We start from the raw sequence: 24,267 nt of genomic DNA, 5'->3' as shown, positions 1-24,267 counted from the left end.
ATATACAAAAGGTTATTGTCTTGTGCGTCACACTGAAAACAAGCAGTAAAGTCCGTTATGACAGCATCTTACAGTCATCCATTAAATTGTTTCCCATGAACGTAATTTCTATATTGGACTCTCTGTAAAACTATCAAAATAATGTAGAAACATTGTTCTATAGAACACTGTAAAAAAATTCAAGGTTGAATACTAAAGATGAAATAAAAATCCTAAAGATTTTGATTCTGTTTATTTTAAAATCAGTCATAGAAATAAAATTATTATATACATACAAATGAAGGGTCCAATGTAAAAATTCTCTTTACAAATGTATTTAATATTCATTAGGCTTTAAGACGGTGTGATTATAAAGAGTCTAGCGCAATTAGTTTGAACACTAGAGTAGCCTAGGTGGCGGAGTGTGTACCAGCTCCAGATGCAGCAGGCCTGCGCGACGTGCATTACTTGCAACCTTGGTGGCCAAGTTTAGAAGATAGTGTAGTTATTTTGTTTAGGGAATGCTGTAATATGTTACCTTTATTTGATTTAGTATAATTGAGTTAAATTAATGCAAGTAAGATAATATTTTAATTAAGTTTCTCTTATGAAGGATTTTTGATGTGGCTCCATAAAATTGCAATGAACTTATTTTTTAGAACTTGTTAACAGAACACCCTAAAACCCTATTTTAATAACTATGTTTGTAAATATATATTAAAAACTTCTCATAAAGCATAATTTAAGAATTAATTTTTTTATTTTATTGGAACTCTTTGGAATAGAAAAATGGTATCACTAATGAGGTTTGAAGTCATATACTCTAGAGATCAAATATATAGTGTCACATTTTGAATAGGCATTATATCTTTGAGAATATTTTTTCAGTATGTGAATTATCAAGAAACTAACTACTTAAATCAATACCAATACTAATCAGCAAATAGGTGTAATCTGAAAGTTAATGACTCGTACTATCACTTGAGTAACAAATTAGTTTGTAATTTACCCAAGCTACTTGGACAGTTAGAAAACAAAACACTTACAGTTCTCATAGGGCCAAAGAATGTATGTATTAATTATCATTAGGAAATATTGTTATTCTGGTGTATTGTGATAAAAACTAAGCAGTTTACTAGCAATTTTGACCTATTTAGTCAGATCTTTGTTTCTTGGAATTAAAACACCCCAACCCAAACGACTGTAACTTTGCACCCAATACAAGTACACTCTGCGACTATACTTAATCAATAACTTAATCAATTTAAAGTGTACCGTTAACACTAACACTTGGAACAATTTTCAACATAAATGTTTATAATAGTGTTTCTAGTCTAAGATTAGTTTGGTAGATTTATGGTGAGTCTACTTTAAAAACTGCGTAAATGGGAAGCATTTTAATTGACTGCTCTAAGTCTCTGTCATTTAGGACTTAACTGCATGTTTCGGGTAACAGCTGTAAACTTTCGGTAAGTTATTAAGCATAGTTGACTCTACCACAGTGCAAAAATTCAGCTGTGAACAATTTTTCACAAGTTGTGCATTTTTTTTTATCTTTGTTCCTGCAAGGGCCCAACGCAAGAAAGCCTGGCTTGGACCAGTTGCGGACGGCAAGGATTATAAGCAGGGGGTGGGGAAGAAGGCTTCTCTTTATGGCTCGCTTCCCTCTTGTCCGCTCCCAAGGAAAATTCTGGAGAGAGAGACTGAGAGAGTTTTGTAAGACCTTCCAGCGATTTCCGCTGGTTGGCAGGCCTCAGAGCTACCACCTTCAACAACCCTCCCTCACGGAAGTTGTCTCACCACTAACTTGTTATAGCTTAACCGCTAACTTATATATGTCCCGGCTGACTATATATTATTAATAAGCAAGTATTTATGAAACAGATAAGCCAATTTACAACTTATTGTGACACATGAATGTTTTTTACCTTGCACAAATCCCCTCAAGAAGCGAAAGTTGGTGAGGGATTATTGTATTTAAGTTATTTGTATGTAAATAGTAATTGTTAAAGACTACCTTGTCAGTAATTATTGCTTTTGACTCTCAGACCATCAGTTACTATTTTTTTAAATTAACTTTAATGAATTGATCTTACCTGCTATACATGACATAATGAGTTACACCCTACGGTGGATCCATATTGTGGATTACCTACTTATTTTTTATGTTGTATGTTGATTAAAACTATATTGAAGTTCGATAATCCTGCAAAATTGCTAATCCGGGACAGTCGTAATTCTGAACATGTGAATTAAACATCATTTTTTATTACTTGCAATGAGCAACTGACACTGAAGGCTGGGGGTCTGTTAATGTAGCTAGACTGCTTGAGGTTTTCAGTAGAACCCTGTTATAATGTTTTTCAAGGTGAAGAAAGAAAAAAATTTTATATGCAGGAAAATGTTACTGATAGGAACTAAATTTTCAGGACCTCTAATCTGTTTTCTTAATTTTTTAAATTATAGGTGATCCATGAATAATATCCAAAAGTATTATTACTGTAAGTTATTTATTATGAATGGTTTTTTTTTTCTGGAACCATTAAAGCAAATGTATGCTCAATTTCCAAAAGCAGTCATGTAACAAAATTCACAATAAATTAAGAGCTATTTAAATAAATCTCTTTTAATCCAAACATGATTCTGAAGGTATTCATTTTCAAACAAAGCATTTTTACATAGCTCTTTTTGAATTGAATTTTTTTTTGTCATCGTACAAATTATGAAGTTATAAGCAATTATTAAAATATGAAATTTTACAGAAAATTGATGCCTTATTCAAACAAAGAAAATTTTCTGGGACAATACTAATGGTATGACCGGCAGGAACCTTACAACAGTGTCGTGCTATACTTTGCTCCTCAGAGAAACAACCATACGGAGGCAGCCATGTGCCTGGTGCATAGTGCTGCTCTGGTCATGGAGTACCTACACATGCTAGAAGACCAAGTCCACCTGCCGGTTGGAGCTGTAGGGCTGGAGAAGGTGTCTCCTAATGTCTTGGAGGAAAGTGCCGTATCGGATGATGTCCTCAGCCCAGAGGAGGAAGGGATTTGCCTGGGCAACTACTTTACCGAGACAGGCCTCGTGGGACTACTGGAGCAGGCAGCCAGCTCCTTCCATTCTGTACGTTGACATCTCCTTTTCCATGAATGTTTCGTGATCTATTATAGTATTTCGTATCATCCGATGTGGTTTTAAAGCAGGGCAACATTTACATAACTCTTTACTAACAATGACCTTTCATTAAAGTTAGTTACTACTTAAAGTTGTAGCTGGATAAAACAAAAATGTTAGGTGGAATTTATTTCATTTTATGGGGTGGTGTATTCTTACAATTTAGTGAAAGTAAAGTTTCCTTTGATTAGTTATGATTTTATCATGTACCATTTGGTTATAGCACCAATCAGTTTTTCTGAATGTTTATTCTAAACTTGGTGAAGTTTTCACACTGCCATGTTCAAAAGAGGAGCTTTCTTCTTGTATTTATACAAATAGCACACACAAAGACTTTATGGATGTGATTAATTATTTTGTATTTAGTTACACTAAAATACAATGGCACAGTGCATAAGTTATGATGGAAGCTCTACTTCAAAAGATTTTCAACAAATGTTTGGAAAACATTCTATTAATATCAAAGGAAATTAAATTAATAATATGGAAAATATGTAGAAGTGAAACTTTTTTTTTCTGAGGGGGCAACAATTTTCGAGCGTTACGAAAATTCTGATCACATGAGGGGAATAGTTAGGTACGTGGTGGAGGAACCCGTAGAGCAGGAGAGTGCGTCAGCTGCGACGCCACTCCAACGCATGCTCTAGCGGTCGAATGGGATGAAGGCAAGGGGGTGGGGGATTGGTACGTAGCTGAGCATGTATATGCTAGTTGTAACGAACGGAAGGGGAGATGGCAGGGGAAAGGTAGAAATGTCGCAGCAGTGATTCTACGGAATTCTCGTAACGCTGTTTGTGTTTGTCTACTCCTCAGTTTTCGTAACAGCTGATGATTGATGCTACCATATTTCTTTTATTTAATTTAAAGAATCTACAATTTATTTATTTATTTGTGCGGAAAAGAGTTATTTATTTGTGCAATTAAGTTTATAATTTTTATTCATATTTACATAGATTGTTTGTTCGAAAATGAAAATGATATTTATATCTATCTATACCTAAAAAGCGAGAAGTTTCACTTCTGTCATGCGTGGACTCCATGCGCATGTGGTTTATTTCTTATCATATGTTTCAAGTGCCATTATTCAATTTTCACTTGTGACTTGTGAGTTTTACTAGCCAGCTTGTACTTTTGAACTTCACCGGCTTGCTCTGCAAGAGAGTTTGTTGCAATTCCCATCATGGAATTACCTACATTAACATAAGCTTTTTCTTACCAGTTATGTTTTGTTTCAGTTGATAAATATGTTCCATTGGTTTTTAAATTAACTTCAACCACTAAAATAACTATTTTAATGTCATTTATGCCTGCAAAGGATGTTGTAAGTTTGTTTAATTCATCATACACATGTTTGTTTCTTTTAACAGAAATAGCTGTTATTCTTTTTATGCTTTGCTTATTGTATGTCTATGTTATAGTACTTTCATTTTGTCACTATGTGGTGTCTCTGCCCTCCCCAACTTTGCAGAATATTCTTATGGCATGATTTTTTTCCAGTAAAGCAGTATGTCATCTCATTATTTGATTCAAGGTCATGGTGACTTTTTTCTGTATTTGTATTTTATTGTCTTGAATATTTTTTTATAGTTTCTGATATTCAGTTTTTTATTTAGAAAAGCCATTAAAAAGGTTTTTATCAATGTTATCAAGGTTGACTAAGTTACTGTTTATTTAAGTGTAATTTGCAGTATTTTATTTCAATTATATGTCATTGTTATAACTATATCATTATATGTGTATTTCATAGTGTGTTTGTAATATTTTGAGAACAGTGGATATTGTGTTGGTATAAGAAAGGACCAGAGACAGGTGGGTAATTCAGCGGTGCAGATTTTCTAGGCATTTTATCAGTTACAGTGATGTTCTGGTGCTTTTTGTATGTATTCTTATGATGGGAATAACTGCAGGTGTTAGCTCCCATGAGAAGTTGTAATTTTATCAGGGTTTTGTCACAGTGAATCAGAAATGACTATGTAATTGTGTGTTTGTTCTTTACAGAAATGCCTGGGATGTAATTACAATTTATTTTATTTGATATTGTGTCCTTGTACGAGGAAGCTGTGTTGTGATTGGCTGATGGAGCAAGGCAAACAATTTTTTCCCCTGTGTGGTTAGATGTGGTTAGTAGATAGGTATAGAATGTTCTGGGAAACTGGCTACGGGCCAGAGATTCGGGATTTGACCGTCATCTTGGTTTGACTCTACTGCAACCACCATCCTTGATGGCATTGATCCCGGCCACCATTTTTTATTTTCTAGAACTTTCCGCCATTTTTCAATTAAGTCATTTTTTTGGTTTTCTAGAACACCATTTTGAATTCTGAAATTTTTTTGTTTTCTAGAACTTTCTGCCATTTTGAATTTGCCATTTTTTTTGTTTTATAGAACTTTCTGCCATTTTGAATTCAGCCATTTCTGTTTTCTAGAAAACTCTGCAATCTGAACTGGCATTTGATTGCCGTGGTCAGTTACGTGTCAGTCTGCAGCGCTAGGAGGCAGAGGCAGTTGTGTGTTACAGACAGTCGCTCTACACAGGGCCGGTCCTAGGGCGGTGCGAGCGGTGCGAGCGGTGCGAGCGGTGCGACCGCACCGGGCGCCATCCAGGTGGGGGCGCCGAAATCAACTGACACGTGAGACGAACGACGGCGACGATTAGTCAAGTCTCACGGGAAAATGGACGACTTGAGGTATCCGCCCTCTGACGTCGCGGTGTCACGTCACCAAATTTGAATAAATTCAAATTACTAATGATTTTGTGTACAACAGCTCTTTTAATGTGGCTTATTCGGATTCCATTACTAGCGACTGTTTATTTACATTCTGTGTCCCACAGTTGACAGTGGCGCTTCATCCGGCCGTTACACTTGAACTGCTTGGCTCCTCCCCATTTCAAATCGTCCATTTCGGGGGAGTGGGGCGCGGTAATAAATTTCGCCTGTTACTTGTTTCGCTATGCAAGCATTTCTATTGAATTGTCAAGTTGTTCAAACGCGCGCGAGTGTATGAGTGCATATCTGTGTTGTACAGTGTGTGTGTGGTTAACGGCTGAAAGTTAAGTATTTAGATTATTATAGAAGTATTCGAAATAGGAAACAGAAGTAAGTATTGTTTATATAATTTCCTTTCTAGTGTATTCTGTGGCACTGCGATAAGACATTTTCCACTTATCCATGAACGAAACCGCATGGCGAGATTACACACGTTGGTTTAGACATTTCATGATTACGTGCGTTTGTTGAATACGTTTCTCCTTGCAGCCCGATGTACTGCGCTTTTGTAGGGTATTATAGCGTAGGTATTGTAGCTTTTGTATGGAAGTGATATACCTGTTTAGTAACTATTTTTTAATCTTTGCCAATACTGCATTTTGTATAAAGCGGTAAAGGTGTAGGTACTAGTTTTAACAGATTTTAAATATGTATATCACACCCAAAGAATTGTGACGGCCGTCATTTTTCAAATTTGCATTCTGAAAAAGTAATGCCAAATGGGGAGATTTTTAAAAGAAGATGGCTCGTGTAATATGAATCTGCAGACAAAGAATATTGTTTTTGCTGTCGTTTACTTAAAACAAACCCCAACTCTAATTTGGAAAACGGTTTTGATGACTAGGGGCGCTTATCAATGCGTCTGAAAACACACGAAACATTCTTAGATCACCGACGTGCAATGAACAGTTGGATACAAGCGTCGATTAGGTTGAAGAACTTCAGAGAAATAGACAAACAATTACAAAAAACAGATTGAAGATGAGAAATCGAGATGGGTTTCTACCCTCGAAAAAATGATGTCGATAGTGTTCTTCTTGGCAGGCAATAATTTGGCATTTAGAGGGAGCTCTGAAACGTTATACACCCCTAATAATGGCAACTTCTTGGGTTTGGTGCAATTATTAGAAAAATTTGATAATGTGATGATGGAGCACCTCCACCGTGTTGTAAATAGACAAATGTCCACTATTTCAGCAAACACTTTCAAAACTAATTAATTTGCTTACTTGGAAGTGACGTTCGAAATAATATTGTGAATATGGTAAAGTCAGCTAAATACTTCTCCATCATTATGGACTGCACTCCTGATGTTAGCCATATTGAAAAAATGTCACTAACATTCCGGTTCGTTGATGTTAATGAAGAAGTCGAAGTGCGAGAGTGTTTTGTTGCTTACAATTCAGTAAGTGACTCTTCGGGAGCAGGACTCACTGGCCTCTTTCTTGATACGATTGTACAAGAATTTGATTTAGACATGAACGATTGTAGAGGTCAAGGCTACGATAATGGAGCGAATATGATAGGAGTGAACAAAGGTGTACAAACCAGAATTTTAAACCTATATCCTCGGGCATTTTTTAATCCATGTGACTGCCACAGCTTGAATTTGGTGATAGCAGATGCAGCCAAAAGTTCTGTTAAACCTGTTTCTTTATTTGGATTTCTCCAAAGACTATTTGTTTTATTCTCTGGATGAACCAAGCAATGGGAAGTGATATCCAAGCACATAGATGGATTATCGTTAAAAAATAGTTTGCTTAACTCTCTGGGAGAGTAGAGTTTCTCTTGCTGCTGTTCTCTTTAACTGCACTTCAGTTCGTGAAGCCGTTCAAAATCTTCACGAAGAAACTAATGACTCAGTTGCAGCATCAGAGGCATTGTCGCTAATTCAGAATATGGAGTAATTTGAGTTAATGATTACAATGGTGTATTGGTATGATATATTGTTTCAAGTAAACATTGTAAGTAAAGCTATGCAATCTGAAACTATGAACTTACCAAATGCATCGCAATTACTGAAAAACTGTTCGGAATTCGTGAAACAGTACCGTAGCTTTTCCTTAACTCTAATTACAGCTAAGGAAATAGCGTCTCTAGCCGAAATAATCCAGTTTTTAAGGCAGTCCGATCGCGAAGAATGAAACGGCTATGTGTCAGGAAAGACTGTCCGATCTTGGAATTTTATCTATAGAAAATGCTATTGCCCAAAAGTGAAATTATTCAGACATGGTAAAAAAAAAAAAATTGCAAGCACTAAAGTTAGAATAGTGACTATCTAGGTTTTTTTAAAAATATTTTTACCACATACTCATTTGACTTGATTAATGTTTGCATGGAACACAGAATAAATAAAAGTTGACAATCATTATATTAATTGTTATTATTTTTCATTTGTCCACCACATAACATATAGGTACTCGCACAACCTGGTCAAACAAACGTTTCTACGATTTGACATTTTTGACAGCATAATAATCGGAGGCCGCTGCTTTTTCTGGTGGAATATAAAGCAACTGATATAACAATGTTTTTTTTAATTAGAGGGGCGCCACTTTTAGATCTCGCGCTACCTAAAAATGTTGATCGGACCGGCACTGGCTCTACATGCTTGTCATTGGCTTTTACTTATGCATATTGTATACTTAGTATTAGCAAAGAAGTAATGGTTCGAAACCATTTGATCTATGAGTTTTTAATTGGCTCTCTAGTAAACATAAGGTATGCTGAATACAGCCTCCATTGTAGACATAGTGTTAACAAATATATTCAGCCGGGCACTTATCTTGTATAGAGTCAATTTTTCTTAGTGGACATGATTAATAAAATTGATGAAAGGTAATGGGAAAAATTAATTAACATAATTATTTTAAGCTTTAATTAATCTTAGCACTGACTCAGAATCGAAACAAGGATTGAAATGGATTGAATCAATCATTACATTAGTAGGTGATTTTTTTTAATGAATTTTGGAAGATTTGCTGAATTTTTAGGTTAATAATTACTGATGTTCAAACTGGTGGAAAGTTCTAGAAAAAATGGCTGAATTCAAAATGGCAGAAAGTCCTTTAAAACAAAATATGTTGAATTTCAAAATGGCGGAAAGTTCTAGAAAACAAAAATGACTGATTTCAAAATGGTGGAGAGTACTAGTAAAACAAAATAAAAATACTGAATTCTAAATTGCAGAAAGTTCTTTAAAACAAAATGGCTGAAACCAAGATGGCGGAAGTTTCTAGAAAACAAAAAAATGGTGGGCGGGGTCAAGGTCATTAGATATGGTGGCTATGACAGAGGCCATCCAAGATGGTGGTCAAATCTTGAATCCCTGGCCTGTAGCCAGTGTCCCAGAACATACTATACCTATCCACTGTAGTTTAATTGCTTCTTGTTTTTCTTGGTAGTGCCACGGACATGAAGCGTACTCAGGACTTGATCAAGAAATGTGATTTTTCTGCAAGATTTTCTCCAGTTTGTTTTGGTTTCCTAACCTATGAATTATTTTGCTTTATGAGCGAGGAAATGATTGTGCTTTTTTGTGTGTATCTATGTGGAAATTATGTAATGGCACTCATCGTGTGCATATTTAAGGACAGAAAATTAATTCCAGAAATTTATGCAAATCTTTCCTTCATAATGACAAATATACCTGTATTCGCATCTGGAAAGTTAACCTCAAAAAATTACTAAACTTTTATCCCAAACATTTTCTTTTAAAGCTGAAGGGTTGCAAAAATAATTTTTAAAAGTGTTTTGTCTTGTGCCGATCAGTTTGTCTTTTAGCCAGGTGCAAACTGAGATTTAACTACTGGTAAATTAAAACTTGTTTGTGATTTACATATTTTTTTTCCAATTTTTTGTAATCCACATTTAGTGAAAAATACTGCATGATAATGATAAAGAGAAACTCCTGCTAAAATGTAAAAAAAAAAATATGTATTTTTGTAATTTTTTTATAATAATACCACATAAAATAACATTGTTTACTATGGGAGTTCAGTCTGAGTCATGGAATTTGTCTCAAATTAGACAGTTTTCAAAATTAGTATCATTGGTCCATAATTGTCACCCCAATGCAACACAGTGTTTGTTTACGAGCACTGACAATCATGTGAATTTGTTAATAAACACTGTTGGCAGAACAACAGTAGCAGAAAGAACTGTAAAATTTGAGACAATTTACATGACATATACTATAACTGGACTCACATTAAATGAATTAAAATAATAAAGGGTTAATGGGAATATGTGGTTCTATTTGGAACACAATAAATGATGGTCTATGTGATATCAGACAAAGCTGTTTTTGAGGATGTTTCCAGATTTCAAGAGGTCATGGTGGCCAAGTGGCAAAGAGTGTTCAGGCAGCTCGCCTCCCTACAAGGTGATCTGGGTTTTATTCCCGGCATGGATTTTTTCACGATTGGGAGATGTGGAAGTTGTCATTAGTCAAACAGTTTTCTCCAGGTACTCAGTTTCCTCCTACTATTCGTTCCATCAATGCTTCATTATCATCTGATTATCTTTAGTGACCTCGATTCCGACGTGATATCAAGCCCTAATCATCCATTCGTATTTCAAAATAATAAAAAAATAGTTTACCTTTACAGTTATAATAAAAATTTTGATGAAATGGTTACAGGATTGTTGCCAATATATGAGGAAAATTTTTTTTTTTTCACATTTTGGCATTGTATTTTTCAGTTTAAAAGTTTGCCATGATTAATTTACAGTACCGTTTATATTGGTATGACTTAGAGTGTGAATTTATAGTTTTAAATTGGTTTCAATTATTCCCATTTTTTTAACAGTAAGCCCTGCACCACTATAATCAATCCTTATCTTGTTTTCTTTATTCAACTCATCTTTGAGCACCAACCTAATCAATGTTTGTTTGTAGGCACTATTGAATGATGCTTGAAGAGTTTGGCATCTAATTCTTGCATGTTATAAGGTCCAGAGTAATAGAGAATTTTCTGTGAAGAAGTTGATAGTGTTTCATGTGTGTAATTATATTTGTTTCATTTTTTCCTAGGCTGGCATGTATGAAGCATTAAATGAAGTATATAGAATACTTATACCATTTGCAGAAGCCAGTAGAGACTACAAGAAACTAGCTCATATCCATGGGTCTGTAGATCTTATTTCTTGTAACTATTTTTTTAAATATATTGTAACTCTACTGTTTTGGAAATGTTCTTAACCAATAAATTGGCTACTGACATAATTTTGAAACACTTTAAGAGCCCACAGTGGTTGAGTGTTCAACTAATTTGCCTCAATAAATATTTATGATCTTAGGAGTAAGAGCATCATGAAAAAAATAACCCTTAATAAATACTCAATTTAAGTAAAGTTTCACCTTTAACAGTCATCTTGTTTTAGACAGTGAGTGTCTATTTTATTCTCTACCTTAAAATTATTGCCTGTAAAATATTTAAAATACAAGTGAATTATTCAATAGTAGCAATACTGGTTGAATACTTAGGTAATATTTATACAGTGAAATTTCCCTTACGACACACTTTTTAAACTATCAGCAGAATAATGTGAGCTCTTATGGAGAAATAACTTTCCATTGATGGACAGTCTAAGAAATTGTTACAGGTCACAATGTGCCCGACTAAGATGATGATTGTTCCTTCCACGTACATACACAAAAAACTTGAAGAATATTCCATCTGAAGTTGCAGGTAGTGGGATGTAAAGTTCTGTTTCTGATTGTTGATTCTCTCAAAACTCTTAATGGTTGTTTTTAAATTAATGAGTTTGAAATGAATTTGAGTAATTAATTTATTCTTCTCGCATCGTAAATTTATATGTCATTTACACTCTGTGATGGAAAGAAAACACTTCATTCACTTTTGTCGATCACTCCTTGTGCCTTTATGAAATAATGTTCCTAGTGACCTCATCGTCTTACTAGGTAGGTACCCAATAAACGAGAACTATGTACTGGGCCTGTGCAGCACACCTGGGGCCTAATTTGTAATTGAAATGTCCAAAACTCTTAGCAGCGGCACGGCCCCCGCACCCAGACGTTAAATTGTCTGTCTCTATATGCTCATAATATTTAGTGAGCCACCACCTTGCACGTCCTTTTGGAACAGCACTTGAACAATGGCTGATGGGGATACGCAACTGCATACCACCATGCAGGGAAGAGGCAGGCACATGCATGACCTCACCGACCAATCACAACACATTTTCTCTGTACAAGGACACAACAATATACAAATTACATTAACCTCGCATCGAGGCATTTCTGCAAAAAATAAGCATACAAAACAAAAAGTCTTCTCTGGCTGGCACCAAACCCTGATAATTTCACCACCTCCCATGGGAATGAACACCTGAATTTTTTCCCTTGGTAACTGAAAATATTTCTATAAACATAATGAAAGCTAAATAAAACTAAATGTAATATATAGACATAAAAACAATATTGAAAGTAAATAAAATACTGAAAATGCATTTAAACAAATATTTACCTAGCAAACACTGTTAAAACCGGAAAAAATATTGTTAAAAGTCTTTTTTAAATAAAAATTACTATAAAAAAATTAATATCAATAAAATACAAATACAATACTAGATCACCATGACCTTAAACTATATAATCAGTTGATACACTGCATTACTGAAAAATATTACATTATACGAAATCTTTGCAAAATTGGGGAGGGCAGGGACCCTCAATTTCATAAAGTGGAAATAAATAATGGATGCAAACTATTACAATTTCACTTTGCAAACAGTTTTAAGACAGCTTGACTAACCAGTAAAATTGATATTAGTGTGCAACCCTTCCTAGAACACGTGCCAGGTCATCTTTACACCTCCCGTCTGCCTCTGCAACTGAGCCACCTCATCCCTCCTGTTGCTTGCAAAGGTACAAAGCCTTTTGTCGAGTATGGCTGTTCATATTTTGTTTCCTGCACATCCTGTATATTGTAACAGTTTGGCAAAGGTGTATTCCAGTGTTTACATTAGTTGGATGTGCCTCAGAAATGCAGGTGGTTAAGATGAGTCTCCCCCGCCTTCCTGTTGACTAGGGAAGAGTGTAAAGTTTTTAAAACACAGTGAGGAAGATAAACGTGGGCAGCTTCCTCCCTCTGCATTCTAAGGTGTTATCAGTAGTTCCATCTATCGCATCTGGTGTTGAGATTCAGGTAGTGAACATAACAGTATAAGTGTTGTGGTTTGGATGCAAAGAAATGTAGTTTTGCAACTAAGCTGTTTCCAGAGATGAAAGTGCATTGGTGCTCAACCTCGTGAGAGGATCACCGCTAGAGACATGAAAAATAGTTCAGCAGATTGAGTTCATGGCAAAATTTGTCTTAGTTTTTATCCTGTAAATTTTATCTCTGTGATTCGCTGTTTTAAAGATATGGTGTAAAATTGATAAGATTTTATAAAGTCTGGGAATTGAAATTTGTACTTTTTCAAACTATAATTTGGGATCTACAAGTACTTGTTACGAGACCATCATCTGCATCTGTTGTAGGAGTGAGGTTTCCCTTTACATACCTTCACAGTAGATAAGTAAGTAGTAGGGGTTAATTTTATCTTGTGGTTTTTATATTGTATTTAAATTTTGTGATACATTTTTTATAATAGCAAACACTTCTTAGTAACTGAAATTTTTATTTACTATAGATGTCCATTAGTGGGAATTTTCACTGTAATTTGTTTGGTTACTATATCACCACAAATTCAGAGGAATGGAAAAATTGACTGGTTTCTAAAATGTAGGTAGTTAGTGCACAATTTTTTGGTGAAGGTAGAGTTTTACCATATTCACATGTGTAATGGCGGTGGTGATTTTAAGTACCTATTTAATCATTTTTCTGCTGTTTATAATTTTCATGTATGCTTACTTAAATATCAAACAGAATAATTAATTAAACTCCTATGATATTAATACACTTTAGATAATGTTCAATAAATATAAATAATTATTAATAAAATTAAGTGTTCACAGAATATTGTTTGTTGCTCGCAACCTGAAATTATTACTTTTACTTTACTAACATGACTTCTTACTCCTTACATCATTGACATATCTCTTCTTAGATATCAACTCTAAATGGAGGGTATAAAGTAGTATTACCAATTTTTTGAACTTTCTTTCTGCTAATATTTGTTATGAGCTCACAACTAGGGGTGCACAAGTACTTGAAATGTCAAGTCGAGTTTTAAGTACTCAACTCGAGCCTAATTTTAAAGCTCAAAAAATTTGACTCGTTCACTGTTTGGTCTAGGGAAATAATAAAACATTGAAACATCACTAATAGAAACCTGGAGTAATCTAGTAATTTTTGAAGCTCGTACGATGCAGTTCAATAGGAAACATGATTAGGTTTGCATAACTGGTTAAAAAGGTATTATTTACGATTTAAGTACTTCAGCATGTGACGCTTATATTCTCCCGCCGTTTCATTATTATTAACAATGTAGATAATTAAGTATTGAATTTACTAGCAGTGGTCACTGATTGTACATAATCTCATATTGTTTTGTCGTCCTGCCAATGTTGATGCGTGGCTGGGTGGTGTCTGAGGGCGCCAACTAATCTTTAATAGTGGTGGTTGCTGTGGGCCAGTTCACAGCACGAGACTCCTCTCTCTCGGTGGTCGTGACGTCGCCACGTGGCAGGCAGGAGTGGTTGGACCACACACACGACTAACTCCAAACGTTGTCGGCACGCACACCACTGTCCGGTCCGCACACGAACGCCGATCGCCGAACTCCGCGAGTCGCACACGACTGCTCGCGCCGAGGGGTGGAGGCCAACTAGCGTGTCCTGGCAGGTCCCGTTAGGGCTCGAGTCGATCTCCGCTCTCCATGACAATCGACCTGCACCCGTTCGAGACACTTACCACCAACCACAAACGCCGACCAGTGAGGCACTGAGGTGGCATAACAACCTGTGTGAGCCACGGGAGCACCTGGGACGACGTCAGTTTTTAAGATTTTCATTTTTGTTTGGACTTATTTGTGGTCATTTAGTGCATTTTCATAATAAATATGTTTACCTTAATCTATTATACAGACACAAAAAATATAACTTCTTTGCAAGCATCATACACAAAAATTTGTAGAATTTGCTGCAGTAACAACTGTTTCTTAAAATGGGCTTCGAATATCATTTTCCACATCAATATTATCTATGCCATACATTATTGAAAAGAAATAAATGTACAAAATACACATATAGTTTACCATCCGCTTAGCTGAACGTAATAATGTGCACATAAAATGAAGACAAATGAGCAAGTCACGTATAAGCACGGACAAAAAACCATAGTTACTTCACAAACACAATAATAGTTACCATAAAATAACTACCATAAAAATAACTACAGTTACTACAGAAGCACCATAGTTACCGTAAATAACCTGATATATTTTGGGCAAATTGAATGTTACGGCAGTGCTACTTCACCCACTGAGCATAAGAAAAAAAATGTTGTGCATACACCCTTAATATTCTTGTTCTGGGTGGATAGTGCATAGGGAAATAACGAGCTTGAATATTTAATAGTAATCAAATGATAGTGATTGTGTGAAAAATTGTTTCCATTTTAATGTTCCAAACTAACATCCAAAATTTAAAGTCTTTAACTGCAATTTGTTAGTTTCCTTGTGCTTTATTATATAATTTAAAAGAGTTTATTCAAATTTTTTTTAGTATTAGGTGCTAGCTGCTTATAAGTTTTTTTGTAATAAAAATTCAAATAACTTTATTACATGGAAATATACAACTATAAAATTTTCTTGTAAATATAATTACTGTATGTAGGGACTGTTATGCAGTTAGCACTATGATAGTGATTCAAAAACCATCATGAGGTACTATGTACAGTGTGTATTTTTATGCCACTATTTTCTGTTAGTTGAGCTTAAAAGAAAAATGCAAAAAATAAAATTATGCTGACTACTTGACTCAAAAATACTCAATTTATTTGCAAAACTCTACTTGAGTTTACATTAAAATATGTTACTTGTGCACCCCTACTCACAACTATGTATTACAAATCTCATTTTGAAAATTGTTTGCAGAAAATTTACTTGAGTATGAATATTACTTGAGAATTAATGATGATCATTCTCTGCATAGGAAACTGAAAGAAGCATTCACACGGATAGAGCAGTTACAAGGGAAGCGTGTTTTTGGCACTTATTTCCGTGTTGGGTTTTATGGCACAAAATTTGGTGATCTGAGCGGAGAGGAGTTCATCTACAAAGAACCAACCCTGACAAAGCTGCCAGAAATTTTCAGCCGACTTGAGGTGGGTTAAATGAAACTTTGTCTTTTTTTCTGGCTATCAATGTGTGTTTATTAGTTGCCTTGTTACCAAAATTAACTCCCTGGGGTTTTGCTGTTGATAAAGATTGTGTCATCAACTGCATGAAAACTTGGAAATCCCAGGGATCTTATCTGTATAAGGAGTAAATATTCTTAATCAAAAATTTATTTTAATCTGTTTTCAGATTTTTTAAAAGAGTAAGTTGAAACATAGGATTGTTGCTACCCCAAGCTACTGAGAATATGTTATATTGCTGATGTTTTCTTCATGTTTCATAATTAATTTATACTCATGTTTCTTCTACTATGCATAGGCATTTAAGGTATTTTGGTTGTGCTTAAATATAATTTTTTTTTTAATTTGGTTTAGGTTTTACAAAAAGCAAAATGTAGTTGGTTTTATTTTTATTATTTCTCAATTTTGTATGATCGGTTATAATTATTATGTGTATTAATTATGTACTTACAATTTTAAGGCATCTTCTGATTAGTGAGGCTATAACATTTCTAGAAGGTTTAAAAATAAAGGAAGACAAAGGTAAGTCACGGGTGTGACACCCCGTCACCAGCAAGTTATTTTTCATGCCTCAAGTTAGTGCATTGTTGGGAAAACCCAACACGTAGGCACATAACTGCGCAGCAATGGATCAGAACTTTCTCTAGGCGCTGTCTTGCCAGTCAATCAGGACAAGCAATGCTATGGTGTTATGTTACTTACCAAATTTTAAGGGATCCAATGTTATAAACGCACTTACCTTATATGTTCTTGTACCTGGTTCTGTATTGTGATTGGCCGTTTAACACACAGGGTTGCCTCCCCTTTGTTTTCATCTTTGTAAGAGAAGACAACTTTGTTGTTCAACTAGTTGTCACTCAATTGTCGCAGCGTGTGGCAGCATCATTGGCAGCTCGTGAATTGATTTGAGAATTGCATGAGATAATTTAACTTCAGTTGTTTGGGACCAGGCCAAGTTTTAACCTTTCTTTTTATCTTTGTTTATACTGTTAAAATATAAATTTGACCTCAGGCGTCTCATCGGCCAGGGTGACCTTCATCACCTTCTCAGGATATTTCCGCGGGTTATTGTACTTTAGTTAAAAGTTTAACTAAGGGACTTCCATTTTTGTTTATATTCTAGCGACGAGCTATAGTGAATACGTGCTGTAAATAACCTAGACATTTTAAGTTGTGATGAACATATTGTTTTAAAAATCATAATAAAAAATAAAACGAAAGACTTTGCAAAAATTTCTTTTATTTGAAATTTAAAAAAAAACTACTTTATTGATAGAATATCTTATCCAAACTTTCGTGAAAAGACTAACTTTAAAATAATAATCTGCTAAAAAAATTGAAGTTAAAAAAAAATTCTTAAAGTGTATCATGCACTTGTTAATGTTCGGGATTGCTTAGCCAGGTCAACCTGGAATGTAACAATGTGTTATAAAAATTGTTGGCTCACGTACTGCTTTTTTGCAAGATTGCGCTCTAAGGTTATTGTTGCTAACCTGATACTGTAAAACATAACTTGCTGTTTTGCATCAACATTAAACCATATAGTTCTCTTTCAAGGTATATGTATTAATTTAGTGAATGACTAAAATTTTTCCATGTAAAAAAAAAAACATGTTTATTATGGGAAAGCATAAATTGGAGGAACGTTTTATGTTATTGCTCTAAATTATGCAGTGCATGCAGCTTTAGTATTTAATGGGTTCAAATTATAACTATTTTTATATTTAAATGTTTTTAATGTTTGCACTTTTTAAATAACTTATTTTACCCCCTTTTTTAATGCTGTTCAAAGGATTTCTTAGAAAATTGTGCATGTTATCTTTTTATCTTGAATTCACAACCTTTTAATTTTTTTAATTAAAAATTGTTAATGCCTGCATTTTTTTATGAAAAACATACTACATAAAACTCTTAAATCAATGTATATTCATACATTGAAAAAATTTATAGCTTAAATTTTAAATGACTAAAACCTTTGCATAAACAAACAAAAAGAAAGGTTAACTTTGCATTATTTTTCACAATTTTTTACAGCATTTTCCAGCCTACAAAGACTTTCTACACTGTAAAAATATTAGTACCTAGGCATTTTCAGATATCTTATCACCAACTCGAAAAACAGACATAGAACTGTTCTAATTTCTTCCACAAAATCCTGTGTGCTGTTGACTGCAGTAGAGGTGCTCAGGCCATGCCATGGTTCACTGAGCGCACTGCTGTTTGTTTGCTTGTACTTCCTGTCCCACAAATTCCTAGTTTTCTTTCAAAATGCCAATTTCCGTTTGATAAGTTTCTACGCCAGTTTGAACCCCTTCAATTTGTGATTCACATACCGCGACCTTTTGTGTACATGTATAAATTTGTTTGTTTACATCTGTTTTAATAGTATTAATTTTAGTTTATAATCTAGGCAGCTCCTGTTGTACATATGTTATTAACTCTTCTCTCACTTGCAATATTTCCTGTCAGATTTCATTCTGTCCCTGTTCCAACTTTTGTGGGAGTGTTTGTGTTTTAAGTGAATTTTGATCCAACTTGTTTGTTTGGTGATCTGGTGTCTCAAATCCTTCTGTTCCTGTGACATTTCCTGTTTGGTCTGATCTATTTTGTTTTTTGTTAGTGTGATTTCTCATATCAACAAAAACAACTGGATCATCGGGTTTGACCCCTCCCTAATCCCAACACTATATTACTGGTTGCAGGTTGTTCTATGTTTCCTGACTTTACCTGGGGACATGTAAAATCCTGATCTTCCTTTTTAGTCTGATTTCCATTTCAATTTTCCTATAAATTCTAATTTTCCCATGTGTCTAACAGTTCCATCTGCACATTAGGCATGTCTTCCAGATCTTCTAGGCTTTCAGAAAAACCCATAAAATCTCCATCACTGCTCGCACTGCTCATGTATATGTGTATGTATTTTTAATGTATGTATGTGTGTGTGTATATGTATATCTATGTATATCTCTTTATATACATATATAATTCTTCTGTACGTGTGTATGTGACCGAACTCCTGCTAAACGGCTGGACCGATTTTGATGAAATTTTGTGTGTGTGTTTAAGTTGGTTCGAGTATGGTTTAGATTCACAATTTTACCCAATAGAAAAAATTTTTTAGTTAGTTTATTTATTTATTAATGTTTTGTTTTTTATCTTTGGGTGGTTTAGGTTCACAGTATATGTATGTGTGTGTTGTGTATTTATTTATGTGTTGTTAATCTTTGGATAGTTTAGGTTCACAATTGGATCCGTTAGGCAGCGCTGCAATCACGTTTTAGAATTATATTTTTTTTTAATTTTGGTATATCAGTCAGACCCGATAATTGGTGCTGCAATCGGATTATAGGAATTTTTTTTATTTTGTTGCATTTTCGCATATCTGTTACTTGCGTCGTAGCTTAGTGTTGTTATTACATTAAAATTATAATATAATTGTGAGGTTATTGAGAATATTATATTGTTATTTATTGAAATAATGTTTTAAAGTGTAATTAAAAGTATACATTATGCAAATTTGTTAGGTGCAGTATTGAAGTGAGTATTTTACATGATTTTTTGTGAATTTTAATTATGTATACACGTGCATTCAATACCAGTCAACGTAACCTACAAATTTAAATTGTCAGTTCTCATTTCATTCTATGTTTTAAAGTGTAATTAAAAAATATACATTGTGCAAATATGGATAGTGTGCAGTATTGAAGTGAGTATTTTACACGATTATTAATGACTTTTAATTATGTATACACGTGCATTCAATAACAATCAACTTAACCTACAATTTTAAACTCAGTTCTCATTTTATTCTATGCAACTTATGACGTCTTGAACGCCTCTTTGAAAATAAAAATATAAGTTTGTAAAATAAATTATAACATTTATAAAATAAAAATATTAATTACTTATAATAATTTTGTTTTAAAGTATATATAAAAATTTAAGTTACATATCTTTAGTTTATAGTTCATTTCAAAAAATTTAATTTTTTAATTTAAAACGTTTGAACAGAACAATGTCTGTCGGGTTCGCTAGTATGTATATATACAGCAGCAGATTTTAGACAAAAACATACACCTAACCTGAAAACATACAAAAACAAAAACACTCCCTTGGGATTTATCTATATTATGACCTTGTCGGACCTGCTGTTTTTTTTTTTTCTGTGTTTTGTCACGCATAGTCCTACGACATGACAATCTATAAATTTCTGCGATGTTCAGCAATGTTCCCCTCCCGCGATGTCCTGCGATGCAACGTTCACATAACAAGAAGCGGGACACCTCTGGATCTAACTGGATCTCTGTCTTGCCAACACTGCTCCCTGATGCGTATAAATCTCGTCGACACTCGTATCTCGTCAAAACTGCTTGCAGACACTCGGCAACATAATATCAGACTGCAGTCACACTTTTTCAAAACTTTTTTTCTCATATTTTGCCGAAAAGTTCACTAAATGATTTTGAAGATTTCAGTTCTCAGGGTTTGTGGATTCTCACCAGTCCCACATTGAGCCGCCAATTGTAACAAGTCACAATCGTGCCCGGCTAAGACGACAACTGTTACACTTACACTTACACTTACACTTAATAAAACTTTACATTGTTTAGGTAGTAGTGTGTAAAAATCTGTTTATGACTGGTAACTGACTTGAAACTGCTAACTTTAATTGGCAAATAAAAATGTCTGAAATTAACTTACACTTTTAATATTCTCGACGGAAAAAATTATTACAGGTTCAGTACACGATAAATCCTGCAGAAAACACTCACTTTCGCCAATTATTACTCACTCTGTGCCTACCCGAAATAAAGTCCTTAGTGGCTCCATTGTGTAAGTATGCAGATACATGGGAAATAAATCCCTGTGGGCCTGCAGACCACCGGGGCCTATGCCGCACGTCTGAGGCCTACAAACAGTTAGCTGGCGACTTCCTTATGATTGGCTACAACATTCTTACTATTATTATTTAGTGATTCTTCTCTTTGAGGACTTCCTCTCGCTCGGTCACATGTCTCTGTCCTTCTCCCACACCTTCTATCACTTTTAAATTTCACACAGAATTCTGGGATTTCTTTCAGATATTCTCACGGTCTGAGCTAACGTCTGTCTCTCTCTTACACAGGATACGATTACATTATCGTCTTTGGCGCTGCTGTGTTGCCGCACATCTTTCTTTTTCTCTATTTACAATATGCACTGTCTTAAAACCACTGTAAAACACATACATAATATTATAGTTAAGAGGCTTTTCAAAATAAAATACAAGTATGAAAACTATGTTACTATGACCTTAAAGGCTATAATCAGCTGAAATATTGCATTACTGAGAAAACATAATATTTATTATTTTAAAAAAAATTCTTTTAAAAGCTGAGGAGGGCAGGGGCTAGCAACGTTACAACAGACAACTGTACTTAATGTGGCACCGATTCATATTATTTACACATTTTCCTTTAAAAAAAAAAAATCACACATATACTTGATATCTTGTGAAATCTTCTATGTTACATTTAATTGCTTTTTTTTTCATTTGTTATTGCCAATTCCTCGTGGCTAAAAATTTCAACCTTTCACCTCATTATTAAAAATTCACATGCATTTTTTCGAACTGGCAACTTATTATATGACTATCATAGTTTTGCCATAAGAGCAATTTTACATCTCAAGCATTTTGGATTTGTGTCATATTTTGATACCGACACATTCCATTAAAGAATTTTAAGAGCATAAATAATGTCAAACTTTAAAATTAACAAAAAATCATGAATACTTTTCATTGTAATGATTATATTTTAGAGTTGTGTCAAAGTCTCGAAACCCCATCTGATCTACTGCTGTTCGAATCTGCTTGAAAATTGAGCTAACTTTCACAATTCCATCAAACATTGGATCAATAGTCAAGCCTACTGGCCTGGGGTCACACAAGCTTTCACAGTAATAGGTTTGACATAACATTTATATTTGTGAACACAAAAAAGATGTATTTCTGAAGGATCTTTTACACAAATCATATTTTGCTTTAAATCATATCTATTTTTCATTGAAATACCTCCCTTGAATGGCACCTGACATCACAAATATGTCATAACCGGCCATATTGTCATCTTAGTAATTAAATACTACAATTACTTCAAAGATTTTTTCCTACATTTTTAAATTTTCTTCAATGAGATTTTTCTGTTTTTCTTTTAGTGGCTTGAGTTTTTGCAATAATCTTGTGTGTCCCATAAATAATCTAATTAATTTTGAAAAATGGTTTCAAGCCATTTTTGGCAAAATAAAATTGCAACCTAAAATATTTAAATATATTAAAATGTATTTAATGGTCCATAAGCTGTTATAATGATGTTTCATACTCCAAGAATATAAATAAACCAAAAATAAACAAATTTTGCTCAGAAAATTGTTTTTCTAATAAAACATACACTAGCAGAAAACAAAATCCCAACATTAGGAGAATAAAAAATTTTATTGGAATGCAATTAAGGCTAGGCAACATATTTATTTGATATTTATTTCATTAAAGTTTCCAGGTCACAGGTTTAAGTATGCGCGAATGACATTTGACATGGGGACATGCTGTTGTCACAAGTCACAAAAATTTTAAATGCAAGCATGCAAACAAACGTCCATGCATTGTGTCGTACAGAAAAACCATTTACTGCAAATAAAAGCAGTGAGACTTATTTTATGATGCTTTGGAAATAATAAAAACTCTGGGGTCAAAACCAAACAAATTACAATATTATTTTCGGTTTTTTAAGGGCTAGTGTCACTAAGTCCAAATGCTGTCGCTCACTTCCTACTTTAGAGTGGTGGCTCGCAATTAAAATGCATTTCTGGCACATGCTATGTTCTTCATGCTAACAGCGGAAAGGATGAGTCTCGAAAGGTGGAGTTGGAGATATATCAGGCTGGTCGATTTCAAATGCCACCACCCCACCCACCACCTTCCCCCTCCCCGATAGCAGTCTGCTGTGGCGATACCTGCCTCTGACAGTCTGGTGGATATTATGGTAGGTTTACAACGGCGGTGGGCACTGTTTACAAATATATAGGTTCGGTTTTTAGTTGGGCTCCTCTGCATTCAATGTTTACTTCTCTCTGGTTCATCATGTTGATGTCCATGCTGCTATGGTAATGAAGCATAGTATAATGTGTACATTGAGAAAATGTCATGATATTGTGTACATTTGTCATCCCTCATTTTTCTTTGACAGCATCTTTGTCACACGAGTCCGTAGTTGATATTTCAGCATTCCACTGGTAGTTTTGCACTAGCACTGCAGTACGGCGCACATACTTCTCCCCACAGTTGCAAGTTATACCTCTGCTCTGGCATCCATGAGTCCTCCCTCTGTCCGTCTGCTGACTGTTCTTCTGCTGTGTCCTCCACTGATTCTTCAATTACCACACGGAATGAGACGTCAGTTAATGAATGGTCTAGAGGCCACAAGGGAAACTCACCATCTAGAGATTCAGTCACTTCTGCCCTTCGGGTACTCAGACCATTGGATTGGGTAGGTTCCTCAGCCCCAAGTGGTGTAGTCTTGAGCTCTGTCAGTCCTGCAAAGCCTTGGACAGGTTCGTCGTCCGTGTCTATTTCATTAAATAAGCGTCTCGGTAGTAGTGCGTCAAACGGGATTCAAACAGGTAACCCCGCCTCCTCCTCAGCGAAACTTCAGAACTCTGTTTTCATGCCGTCCACCGACATTGACATTATTGTGTCTGCTTGACATTCCTTTGCCATGTCTGCGGGGGTTTCTAGTTTGCTTCCTGCCACATTGACCTGCTCCTTTCTGTCTTTGTACACAATCCTTATCACGTTACGGTCATACTTTGCAGCTCGGCTGCTCAGTAGTTTTACTATTACCACTGTGGGTCCTGGTACACGTAACACAGATATAAGCCTAATCCATTTAGGCGCTATTTCTGTGCAAAAATTTGTATTTCTGGCCGAGAGCATGTGTACAATATATAACCAGGTGTCAGTGTAACTGGTGGCCGTGTTG

At 34.8% G+C, this 24,267-nt stretch overlaps 1 protein-coding gene across 1 annotated transcript in view; it reads left to right on the top strand.

Moving 5' to 3' along the window:
- The window catches only part of LOC134529460 (dedicator of cytokinesis protein 7), a 262,141-nt gene that overhangs the window by 221,360 nt on the left and 16,514 nt on the right, over positions 1–24,267 (top strand). The window contains exons 32-34 of the mRNA XM_063363592.1: positions 2,845–3,105; positions 10,960–11,054; positions 16,048–16,219. Of these exons, the coding sequence (XP_063219662.1) occupies positions 2,845–3,105; positions 10,960–11,054; positions 16,048–16,219 (528 nt within the window). The remainder of the gene's footprint in view (positions 1–2,844; positions 3,106–10,959; positions 11,055–16,047; positions 16,220–24,267) is intronic.

This window comes from Bacillus rossius, chromosome 2 (genome assembly GCF_032445375.1).
Source record: "Bacillus rossius redtenbacheri isolate Brsri chromosome 2, Brsri_v3, whole genome shotgun sequence".
In the NCBI taxonomy this organism is placed as follows: domain Eukaryota; kingdom Metazoa; phylum Arthropoda; class Insecta; order Phasmatodea; family Bacillidae; genus Bacillus; species Bacillus rossius.
This window is presented reverse-complemented; position numbering and strand designations above follow the sequence as displayed.